The following is a 13,105-nucleotide window of genomic DNA, read 5'->3' on the forward strand; positions in this document are numbered from 1 at the left end:
TATGCAGCGTGAAAGTAGGTGGATATATGTCCTAGGTACCCTGTCACCGAGGGGACTAAACGAAACATTAGGTTTGCAATGTTTCCTATAATTAATGACAAGATATAGCATTCCAGTTGAATGACATATTTCCCTAACTGCAGTGAATTAATTTCTAAAAATCTTAGGTAGTATATCATGACAATATAATCTATAGGAAAAGCTAATATAGATGATATGTTTAGCTACCCAATTTAATATATATGGATCTAGGTATTATCTGTGATGTTGGGAACCGTTTAGTTCAACTGTTAGCACCGTGTTTTTTAATTGATGTATATATGTATCTGTTTTGTTAAGTGTGATCAGTGTTATGTCTTTCAGTGATTTTAAGCTTTCAGCACAGCGTGCGTGACTAACCCCTGGGTTGTTTTGATTACAGCGGTTACCAAGCAACGCTGACCACACTTCCTTGGATTGGCTCCCTGCCCGACGCAGCCTACTGACGTCATCGTTCCGAGACGAGCGCTTTCGGTCTGACGGACGGGGCGCGGGCGGCAGCGCGGGACAGGTGAGTCTAATCCAGGTACTGAGTACCTACTTGGGCGGGTATATAAGTGTGTTTTAAGTGCAATGTATTTGTGTACCATTTGTCCCTGAAGACGGGGCGCAGTCCCCGAAACGGCGTAGGACCGGATTAAAGACTTTTTTACTTTACAACAGTCTGCTGAGTGCCGCTGATTTCCTTTCCACTATATCGGATCTTGCCTTTGATCCCCAGAGGGCACCGCAGCAAGTAACTTCACCCCTACTAGAGAGTGCCGAACCACAACCGCTATCTATATATATATATATATATACACACACACGTGTGTGTGTGTGTGTGTGTGTGTGTGGGTGGGTGGAAGTGATTAATTAGTTTGTTTCAAGAGACAAGGGAGGTCATTCCAAGTTGATCGCTAGCTGCCGTTGTTTGCAGCGCAGCGATCAGGCTAAAAAACGGCAATTCTGTGCATGCGTATGGGGCGCACTGCGCACGCGCGTCGTACTTTCACAAAAGCCGATGTAATTTTACACAAGCTCTAGCGACGCTTTTCAGTCGCACTGCTGATCATTGAGTGATTGACAGGAAGTGGGTGTTTCTGGGTGGTAACTGACCGTTTTCGGGGAGTGTGTGTAAAAACGCAGGCATGCCAGATAAAAACGCAGGAGTGGCTGGGGAAACGGGGGAGTGGCTGGCCGAACGCAGGGCGTGTTTGTGACGTCAAAACAGGAACTAAATAGTCTGAAGTGATCGCAAGGTAGGAGTAGGTCTGCAGCTACTCTGAAACTGCACAATTTTTTTTTGTAGCAGTGCAGCGATCCTTTCGTTCGCACTTCTGCTAAGCTAAGATACACACCCAGAGGTTGGCGGCTTAGCGTTTGCACTGTTGCTAAAAGCAGCTAGCGAGCGAACAACTCGGAATGAGGGCCAAAAGTCCTTGAAACTCTCTCTCGTAAATAGTATTTATGCACAGCTCCATCTACAGCCTCTGATACGGTACTGCATCATTACTAATATTTGGGGGTTTTAAGCTGTGTACATTATTATTATTATTATTATTATTATTATTATTATCATTATTATTATTATCCTTTATTTATATGGTGCCACAAGGGATCCGCAGCGTTCAATTACAGTAGGGGTGGGCAACAAGCGGCCCGCGGGCCGGATGCGGCCCGCGAACCGATCCTGCCTGGCCCCGCTGTCCCACACAGTGTGCAATGACAAGCGGCCCGACTGGCTGAGCCGCTCGTCATTGCGCTACGTACCTCCCAGACGCGGCGCCGCAGAGGAAATCCCGGTCACGTCACTGCTGACCGGGATTCCCAATGTGACGTCAGGCGCTGGGCGGCACGGGGGGCGGGGCCACGGCAGGAGCGGGCAGCAGCAGCGACTCTGTGCGGCACCGCGGGCAGCAGGCAGCGGGGATCTGGCATCAGGCAGCGGGGATCTGGCAGCAGGCAGCGGATCTGCCACTGTGAAAAAGGTAAATGGATCTGTGCTTAACTTTAAAAGCTGCTATATAGGTTCAGGGAAGGGGGGTTAGGAGGGGGGGGGGACTGCTATATGGGTTTAGGGGAGAGGGGGAAGAGGGGTAGGGACTGCTATATGGGTTTAGGGGAGGGGGTGAAGAGGGGAGGGGGGGGAAGAGGGGTAGGGACTGCTATATGGGTCCAGCAGGGAAGGGCGGTAGAGACTGCTATATGGGTCTAGGGGAGGGGAGGGGGGGGGGGGGGGTGTTTTCAGCACAGTTTAAAAAAAAAAAATTATTACTGGATTACTGTGTTTTTTTAGCCATCTTGGATTTTGCCTGTAAAAAAACTATGTATGTAATGTATATTGTGGTGTATGTTTGTGTAGTTTTATATCTATATATATCTATATATATCTATATCTATATCTATATATATATATATATATATATATATCCACACTATGTTTTTATAGTTATATACGTAACTATGGGCCTAATTCAGACCTGATCGCTAGCAGGCGATTTTTGCACTGCTGCGATCAGGTAGTCGCTGCCTACAGGGGAGGGGGAAATCGCTGTGCAGGGGTGAGATCGCATCTGCAGAGAGCTGCACAAACAGAAGTTTGTGCAGTCTCTGCGCAGCCCAGGACTTACTCTTCTAGTGCGATGATCGGGGCCAGAGCTGAGTGCTGACGTCAGAAACTCTCCCTCCAAACGCCTGGTCCCTCCTGCGTTTTTCCGGACACTCCTCTAAAACGCTCAATTGCCACTCACAAACGTCCTCTTCCTCTCAATCACCTTGCGATCGCCCGTGCGATCATTTTGTTCGTACCATCCCATCGCTGCCTGACGCTGCGGACCGGCGCACCTACACATTGCGGTGCATGCGCAGTTCAGACCCGATTTACAAGATATTTTGTGTGTGGCCCTCGACTATTCACTGGAAGTGTTAAGCGGCCCCCCAGCTGAAATAATTGCCCACCCCTGAATTACAGAGTACATAAACAAAATAATCAAAACAGGAAAATAGAGACTTACAGTTGAAGATAATATAGGACAAGTACAGGATAAATATAGCTACAGCAGCAGACGACATTGGGGGTAATTCTGAGTTGATCACAGCAGGAACTTTGTTAGCAGTTGGGCAAAACCATGTGCACTGCAGGGGAGGCAGATATAACATGTGCAGAGATAGTTAGATTTGGGTGGGGTGTGTTCAATCTGAAATCTAAATTGCAGTGTAAAAATAAAGCAGCCAGTATTTACCATGCACAGAAAGAAAATAACCCAGTCTGCAAGTCATATATTCTAATTGTCATAGATTTTAATTGTTTTATATGGTATGGGTTGTGTATGATGTATTTTACATGTGATATTAAATCAATACGTTTCTAATGTAAAAGTGCCAGCGCTGTTCTTTTGTGGTTTTTCTTTGTGTATTTATTAGGCTATGAACCAAGCCTTTGGAACATAGCAGGAGGCACTTTTAGAGTAACAATTGTGCCAGACTATTTCTATATATTTCTAAGAGGGTGGAGGTTGTTTGATGCCCTTACAGTGTTTTTATTTTTTCTCAAATCTAGGTTTGTTGTAGGTTATTTTCTTTTATTTAGGCTGCATTGTACCCTCGCAAGCTCACTTTGCTCGCCACACTTTGGGCCAGGCGTCTTTGTCCTCTCCTCTTACTACAGGTACTCTTCACTGCAGAGGATGACGTTGACCCAGTGCATGATATGAAAAGTCCCTTCGGGGAAGGGGAACTAGGCGCTACCATAACTAAACTGCCTCAGGGTCAGAACACAATCTATAGGGAATAGTAACCTGCGGTGAGGGTACACGTTTTAATGTTCTGAACAAGTTTAATTATGTTCTGAAACAGTTTAGTTATGCTCACCCAGAGGGTCCCATGTTCTGAAATTGAACCTAAAATGTGTTACGTCATCAATTCCGTGGTCAATATATAATAATTGTTTGCATCACACCCCGTAATAGTTACTACATTCAGCACAAACATATATTTTAGGACTACAGATGATAAGAACAGAGCTTGTCGTTAGCTCGGAAACATGTCCTCATTACTGTGCCATTCCCACCAGTAGCATGTCTGTAAACATCGTATGTCACGGCCCATTGACTCCAGCAAAATGGCGGCTATACCAGTTCTTTGCTCCTAGTGTCCGCAGCCCGGTGGTTACGCTGTGACAGAGGAATCGGGCGCCGGAAGTAGCTATCACACTGCGGGAACGTCGTGCAGTCGCTTCTCTCTCTCTGCTGGAGGAAAGATGGCGGCCTCCTCGGCCTCGGGAAGCGGCCCCGGGTCCTCAGGACCTGGGAATCCTGGAGGAGCTTCAGGATTAACAGTTACCATCACTGGCACCATGAACAAGAAGAAGAAGCCGTTCCTGGGAATGGCCGCACCGCTGGGATACGTCCCGGGTCTGGGAAGAGGGTGAGAGACTGCCTGGTCCTCCTTATTTACATCCTTGTACCATTCGTGTAGTGATAATAAGGGGCTGCAATGTGGAGTCAGCAGGCGGTGAGGGGCTGCGCTGAGGTGCTGATTGTATTGTAGTTATGGATGGTTTTACTGAGTAGGGCTGTGAAAACCTGTGTTTACCACGAGGCTGCAGTTAGCTTCTTATTCGGCCAGCTTCTTATTCACTTCTAATTGGAGCTCCAGCTTCTTATTTAGATCATTCAGTTTTGCAAGGATTAATGAGTCACCCATAACACCATCATTTTCTATTATGAATAAATAGCTGTATTTTTGCAAAGGTTAACGAGTCTCGGGCAACAAATTTGACACTTGAAATCAACAGAGTGGAGTCAATTGCATATGACTTCCATGTATTTTGCCATGCCCAATGCTTGTTTGGGCATGAAATACGCTGGCAAAGTGGGCACAAACACCATATTATGATTTACTATTTCGAATAAGTAGCTTCAGTTTTGCAAGGGTTAACGAGTCTTGGCCAACAAATTTGAATCCTAAAATCAACAGAGGGTGGTCACTTGCATATGAACCACATGTATTTTTCCTTGCCCAAAACTGGTTTCGGCATGAAATACGCTGGCAAAGTGGACATATACACAATAATTTTCTATTATGAATAAGTATTTTTAGTTTTGCAAGGGTTAACACTGGTTTGGGCATGAAATACTCTGGCAAAGTGGGCACATACCCTACCGGTATCCGGCAATGGTCGACAGTGTCTAGGTCAACCCACTGTTGGTCGACAGGCTATAGGTCCACATATAAAAAAGGTCAACATAGTTTGTCAACATTGAAAAAAGTTTGACACAAGCAAAAAGTTGACACATGAAAGGGTTAACATGTGTTTTTCATTTTTTTTTTTTTTTTAACCAACTTGTTCTGACTTTTATGATCCACGTGGGTATAGAGTGAGATTCCAACAGTGTGCCCGAAGCATGGCGAGTTTAGCAAGCCATGGAAGGGTAGGCTTTACACTAATTGGGGTCCATGTTGACAGTTCTCAACATAGACACCATAAAACTAACTTTTTCATGGTGACCTTTTCACCCTGTTGACCTTTTGCATGTTAACCCTTTGCATGTCAACATTTTTACCCTGACTACCTTTTGACCCTGTTGACCTATTGCATGTTTACCTTTTGGGGTAAACCTTTTGACTGTCTATCTAGACCCTGTCTATCTAATAATCTACACGTCAACATGGGATTTTGGTAGAAAGAGCGATATTAGTGATTTTTTTGGGTGGGTAATTTTTTTTTTTTAACAAACCTAATGTTGTGAAAAGAGTTATCTGTTTTTACATGCTTTCTGCCCCTAGGGGCTCCGATAGCTCTGCCGGGCCTGGTAAAGAGAGGGGGAGTGGCCAACACAAGAGAGTGTGTCCACTCTCTCCTCGTGAAAATAGTAGCAACCAGAGGCGGCTGCAGCGCCAACCAAGGAGTGCAAGGGGGGATCACAGAGCACATATATACATGCATGTAATAAAGGTGCTGGATCGATCTGCTAGGGATTGCCAGCGCTTGAATGCATCGGGGGCCTTGCAGCGCACGGGAATCAGCATAAGCCAGTATAGTGTTAAGCCCGCCCCCTGGACTTTTATTGGCCAAGGGGCGGGCATAACACTTAATAGGTTATGCTGATTGCCAGGCAGCTACTTATTAATAATAGAAAATTATGGTGTTAAGATGCCCACTTTGCCAGAGTATTTCTTGCCCAAATCAGTGTTGGGCAAGGAAAAATACATGTGGTTCATATGCAAGTGACCACCCTCTGTTGATTTTAGGATTCAAATTTGTTGGCCAAGACTCGTTAACCCTTGCAAAACTGAAGCTATTTATTCAAAATGGTAAATTATAGTGTATGTGCCCACTTTGCCAGCATATTTCATGCCCAAAAAAATACAAGCGGGTCATATGCAATTGACCACCCTCTGTTGACTTCAAGTGTCAAATTTGTTGCCCAAGACTTGTTAACCCTTGCAAAACTACAGCTATTTATTCAAAATGGTAATTTATGGTGTATGTGCCCACTTTGCCAGTGTATTTCATGCCCAAACTAGCAATGGGCACGGCAAAGTACATGTGGGTCATATGCAAGGGACCCTCCTCTGTTGATTTCAGGTGTTAAATTTGCTGCCCAAGACTCATTAACCCTTGCAAAATTGAATAATCTGAATAAGAAGCTAGAGCTCGAATAAGAAGCTGGAGCTTGAATAAGAAGTGAATAAGAAGCTGGCCGAGTAAGAAGCTAACTTAAGCCTTGTGTGCTTACTTGCGGTGGGCACAGTGGAAGACTGCACTGTAGAAAAGTGGGTGCAGCAGAACACTGCTTCGGTGGCCCTGCGGAATACTGCGCTGTTGGTGGGCCAAGCAGAATGCTGCTCTGGTGATAGGCACAGTGCAGTCGAAGTGTCAAATTAAGGGGCATATTTATTAATCTGTGTGGTATGTCCCCAAAATGAAGGAATCCTTAGTCACCTAAAGGTATTTATAGTAAAGCTGGGTACACACGTGTTTGATTCCCGGCTGATCAGGGATCATTTACCCGATCAGCCGGGCGTGTGTGTATCCAGCTTTAATCCACTGTGACCTCTAGTGAGGAAGGGTGGAGGTAGCGGCTCCTGTATGGTGATTGGAAGGTTGACTGTACAGCATATAGTTAGCTTCTGCATTGGCACAGCGTACACACCTATACAATGGATGGCCTGATGTCGGGAGAACTGGCCAACTAATGTATAGGTGTGGGCCTACCTTTAGTCGCTGGGGTAGGGAGCCTGTCCAGCGATCAATAGAAGTAAAGTGATTGCATCCGCGATTACTTTACTTTCTTCATTGGTCAGCTGCACATGCGCCAAAAGTCCAGCAGCACGTGTGAGCAGGCAGCAGCAGGGATATATTTTGCTAATGTAGCTCATAGGCTAACAATGGTGTAGCGCGGGGCTTGACATCTTTTTTTTTTTTTTTTTTTTAAATCTAGGAGCCAGGATAAAATTGTAGGAGCCAGACTACCCCGCCCCCTGTAAAATAAACTTCCTAAACCCACCCCCCATGCAGCCACAATGGAATGCTGCATAAAGTGCAGTGAGCACAGTGGAATTCTGCACTGGGAGGGGTTGGTGGATAAAAGCAGAATACTGCTACTGGTTGTCGAGTATAGCAGAGTGCTACACTATGGGGCTGATAGGAACAGCATTGTGTTGCTCTGGGGGCAGGCGACGACAAGAGGCTGTGTTTGGAGGCAGGTGGCCAACAGCGAAGTCTGCACTGGACATAGCAAATGGTTATGCTGAGGGTGGGCTAAGTCAAGTCTCTTATTTTTAATTTGTAGTCCAACTTTCGTTTTTTTTATTTACTTCATTGTGAAATCATGAGCCATGTACAGGATACTGTAGCTTTCACATTGAAGATTTGATTGTAATAGCCGGAACCAGTAATGTTCCTCTTCCAGGCGTATGTGATCCCACTATAGTGTGAAAACAACAAATATACACATCAAATCACTTACTGCCACAGGAGACCTTGTTACCTTTTTTTAATGAGTGCAATACTCTTCCTATCTGTTTTATCTTCATGATATCAGGACAGTTAAAGTAACAACTGCATTTTTTTGTTCATGAAGCTACTGTATCACTGAATTGTAAGTCCATTTACATTGTGCATGCTCTCCTCAGTGCCACAGGTTTTACTACCCGTTCTGATATTGGTCCAGCCCGTGATGCCAATGACCCAGTGGATGACCGCCATGCCCCACCAGGGAAGAGAACAGTGGGGGACCAAATGAAGAAAAATCAAGCAGATGATGATGATGAAGATTTGAATGACACTAATTATGATGAGGTACATTATTATAAAGTGATAGTGAATTTACAGGAGAGCAGGTTACTTTGTCCTAAGTATCACTAGTAGTGCTGGTTGTCCTGGATGGGTGTAGGTCTGCATGATTTTATACAGATACTTAGGTTAGGTATAAAGGATCTTTGTTAATAGGCTTAATGGCTAACCCCATTGTGTGTAGGCAACTGGGGCACTTTAAAATGTCATTAATGCTGGTAATTCACATTAGTTGTGAGGAGGTGTATCCTAAGCTGAAAATAAATGGATCAGATTTGACTGTTAATTTACTGGCTGATCAATAAAGTTGTCATGGACTGGAGCATATGTATGTAATGATAAATGTTGTTGGTCTCAAAATCCTGCTGTGTTGCATGCCGTTTTCTCTCTATAAAGAGATTGGCAGTTCACTTTTCCCTTCTGTGTGTAATAGGAGCCCTTCACAGAGGAATCCACAATCGGTGACATTTTCATTTGTCTTGTTCCAATCCCCAGTTTAATGGTTATGCCGGAAGCTTGTTCTCCAGTGGCCCTTATGAGAAGGATGATGAGGAAGCTGATGCTATATATGCTGCCCTTGACAAGAGAATGGATGAGAGGAGAAAGGAAAGAAGGTGATTTATAAGTGACACGTGCAGTAGGGTTGATTGTGTTTGAGGGATAAATACTTTCCATAGACCAATAAATGTAAGACTTATATAAAGAAAGGAATATAGTCTGGGAAAATGCTGCCTCCAGCTCGATTTGTGTTAAAATAAGAGAATGTTTATAAGTTATTGTATAGGTGGTACTATATACCTTCCTGCATCAGTAAAATGTTCCCAGATACATCAAATAGATGCAGAGAGGTTGCGCCTCTAAAGGCACTTTCCTCCACATCTGGTGGTCGTGTCCAAAAATGTTGAATCTTTGGTGGGAGGTCACTGGCCTCATCTCCCATATTCTCCAGATCCCCGTGCCATGTAAACCTACATTTTCTTCTATCTGTGGGTCTCCCTACTGCGACTAAGCATCAAAAAGAGGATTTTGGTACTTACCGATAAAACCATTTCTCAGCAACCAAGAACTATTAACATATTAATCTGTTTGAACTCCTTCTATAAGAACACTCAGGCTGACAGCACCAAGGTGGGCGTCCAATGTCCCCAAGTGGATTCAGAGAAATGGATTTATCGGGAAGTACCAAAATCCTCTTTTCTCTTTCATCCACTAGGGGACACTGGAGATCTAGACAGCTGGGGACGTCCCAAAGATATTCCCATGTGCGGGAGTGCTGTCCGAAGCCTGAAGAGCCAAACAACCAAAATTTGAATCTCTAGATGCAAACGTATCAAATTTGTAGAAACGAGTGAACTTGTGTGCTGACCAACACATCGCAGCTCTGCAAAGTTGTACAGTGGAAGCTCCTCTAGCCGCAGCCCACTAAGCTCCCACTGATCTGGTGGTATGAGCACCCACCCGAAACGGAACTGTCCTACCACTAGAAATATATGCCTGTTTGATGGTTAGTCGTATCCATCTCGCCAAGGTTGGTTTTTAAACCGGCCAACCCCTCCTGGGGCCATCATACAATACAAACAAAGCGTCTGACTTCCTAATAGAACCAGTAGCCTGTTCGTACACCCGTAAGGTTCTGACCACATCCAAGGACAGGTCCCCCTCTGACAATCCGCAAAAGGAGGGGACCACAATTGGCTGGTTTATGTGGAAACCAGAAACCACCTTAGGTAAAAACTCCGCTCTGTCTTCGTGAAAAACTAGGAAAGGACTTTTACATGACAGGGCTCCTAATTCTGATACCCTTCTTGCTGATTCTAAAGCAAGGAGCAGGACTGTTTTCCAGCTCATATATTTTAGATCCGCCCTTTCCAAAGACTCAAACGTCTGATCTCAAAAATTCTTGCACCAAATTTAGATCCCACGGGGCCGTGGGAAGATGGTTGTATTCTCAACACACCCTGTAAGAATGTCTTGACCACCTGTAAGGACGCCAGACGTTGTTGGAAAAGTATTGAAAGGGATAAGACGTGTACCTTCAAGGATCCCAACCGCAAACCTCCATCCAAACCAGCTTGGAGAAACCTCAACAATCTAGTAAGGCGGAATTCTCTGGGATTCCAACCTTTAGGCTGGCACCAGTCCATGTATTTCTTCCAGATTCTACAGTAGTGTGCTGCAGTGACTGGTTTCCTTGCAGCTAACATGGTAGGAATAGCTGATTTCGGGATACCCCTGTGTCTTAGTATCCTGGTCTCAAGAACCACACCATCAAATGTAGACGGTTCAGATCTGGGTGAAGAAATGGGCCTTGTGATAACAGGTCCTCCCTCTGCAGCAGTCTCCAAGGATCTTCCGCCACAAGTCCCTTCAAGTCTGAGTAACAACTTCTGCAAGGTCAGTCTGGTGTTATCAAAATCACCCTCGCTCTTTCCTGTTTCACCTTTTTCAACACTCTTGGCAACAAGGGAAACAGCAGGAAGATGTACACCAGTTTGTATATCCAGGGAATTGCCAGCGCATCCACCGCCTCTGCTGCTGGATCCCGTGTCCTGGCCACATATCTTGGCAGCTGATGGTTGTTCCGAGAGTCCATTAGATCTATCTGCGGTAATCCCCACCGCCTTACCACTGCATCGAAGACCTGTGGGTGTAGACACCACTCCCCTGGATGCATATCCTGACGACTGAGGTAGTCTGCCTCCCAATTGTCCACTCCTGGAATGAAGACTGCCGACAGGATTATGTTGCACTTTTCTGTCCAAGACAGAATCTTTGTAGCCTCTCTTAAGGCCATGCAGCTTTTTGTTTTTCCCTGACTGTTAATGTATGCTGTTGCCGTCACATTGTCCGACTGCACTCACGTGCTGAGCCCATATTAGGTCGTCTGCCAGAAGAAGTGCATTGTAAATGGCTCTTAGCTCCAGTACATTTATTGGAAGGCTGCTCTCGTGCAGTGACCATCTTCCCTGAAATTGACGGTTGTCCAGTACTGCCCCCCATCCTCTGAGATTGGCATCTGTCATCAAAATTTTCCAATCCCAGATTCCAAACCTTTCCCTCTAAGTTCTTGTGGACCGACCACCAAATCAACGAGGTCCTGGCCCAGGACGGCAAGCGAATCCTTCGGTGAAGGAGTAAATGCATGCCTGCCCCCTGAGCAATCCGATTTAGCTGAAAGGGTCTGGAATGAAGTCTGCTGTATTGGATTGCTTCGATCATAGGAGACCCAAGGTGAGCTGGGAGACCGTCATGCTATGGTCTTGTCAGCAGGTTTAGAGTCGTGTTTTTGGGCTGTGGACTGGGTATGGCCTCTGACTCTGTTTCCACGAGCTTGACCAGCAAAACCTCTGGCTCGAAAGGGTTGAGACTTAATGAATTGAACACCGGACCAGAGTAATTTCTTCTTACCGGTGGCGTAGTTCTTGGATACGTGTTAGGCAAAAAAGTAGATTTTCCCGCCGTGGCTTGTGAAATCCACTTGTCTAATTCAGGACCAAATAAAGCCTCCCCTACAAAGGGGATCGCCTCCACTGCCTTCTTGGAATCTGAGTCCACCTGCCATTCTCGGAGCCACAGAATCTATCTGGCCGATATAGCCGAAGCCGAGATGTGTGATGCTATCCTGCTAGCATCTTTTGTATCTTGGCAAATATACGTTGCCGACTCCCGGATATTCTCCGCTAGTCAAACTATTTCTTCCTGGATATCATCTTTCGCCACTGCTTGAACTATTTGACCGGCCCACGCCACAGTAGCTTTATTATCCCAAGCACTGATAATCATAGGTCTCTGTGATGCACCTGCAGCCACAAATATGGATTTAAGTGCTGTATCTAACTTACGATCTGACACATCCTTTAGTGCAGTCACGTTTGGTCTTGTTAAGATTGTCTTCTTTGACAGTCTAGCCAGGGAGGCGTCCACAATCAGTGGAACCTTCCATGTGGACATGGCTCCCTTGGGTAGTGGATAATTATCCGTGAACTTTTTTGGAATTTGGAAGCGTTTATCCGGCTGCTTCCATACTGTTCTCATTTGATCTTGGAGAGCCTGAGGGATTGGAAAAACTGCTGCTTGCGGTTTCTGAGATTCAAATAGATCAAAGACTTCAGGCTCCTTAACCTCTTTTTTTCTTTGAAGTTAAGGACCTGTTTTACCACTTCAATAAGGGATTCTAACCCCTTGACCTCAGCATCCTCTTCCTGAGGACTGACATCAGTTATCGCCTCAACTGACTCCCCCCCCCCCTCCCATCCCATCCTCATACTCCAGGAGACCTCCCTCCTCTTCCGACTCTTCCTGCAGGAGCGGGAGGGTTCTCTTTACCACTTTACGCACATTCTTTTCTACCTGTGTAGGCAGAGTAATTCTAATTAGAAATTCCTCCATAGTTTTGGGGAAAACCCCGCAGCTCATTCTTAATATTGCTTGCGGGATTCCGCCATTTCCTTAGAAATATCTGCCAGGGCATGTTCCCATGACCTGGACGGACCACTGCTTCCAGGTTGAGCATCCATTCCCAGACATCTGTCGCAAACTCCAGAGCTGCCAACATTAGTGCTTTTTTCCCCTCACATTTTGAACATTCATAACAACACACACACCCCAATCAGCAGTGCTTTAACCCTATTAGAATAGGAGGAGAACGACTGAAGGGTATATGGAGCAATGAAAATGAGGAGTCACACAGCTGGAATTATATTTAAAAAAAATGAAAAAATAAAAATGTACATTTTTCTTTAACCAGTCTGACGTTTACAAGCCCCCACACCACCAATTGTAATT

General features: G+C 45.3%; 1 protein-coding gene across 1 annotated transcript in view; it reads left to right on the top strand.

Moving 5' to 3' along the window:
• Nucleotides 1-4,160: 4,160 nt before the first annotated feature.
• PRPF6 (pre-mRNA processing factor 6) overlaps nt 4,161-13,105 on the top strand; it is a 76,712-nt gene continuing 67,767 nt past the window's right edge. Inside the window, exons 1-3 of the mRNA XM_063959202.1 lie at nt 4,161-4,446; nt 8,161-8,326; nt 8,816-8,934. Of these exons, the coding sequence (XP_063815272.1) occupies nt 4,280-4,446; nt 8,161-8,326; nt 8,816-8,934 (452 nt within the window). The 5' untranslated portion in view covers nt 4,161-4,279. The remainder of the gene's footprint in view (nt 4,447-8,160; nt 8,327-8,815; nt 8,935-13,105) is intronic.

The sequence above is a fragment of the Pseudophryne corroboree genome, chromosome 3, assembly GCF_028390025.1.
Source record: "Pseudophryne corroboree isolate aPseCor3 chromosome 3, aPseCor3.hap2, whole genome shotgun sequence".
Taxonomy (NCBI): domain Eukaryota; kingdom Metazoa; phylum Chordata; class Amphibia; order Anura; family Myobatrachidae; genus Pseudophryne; species Pseudophryne corroboree.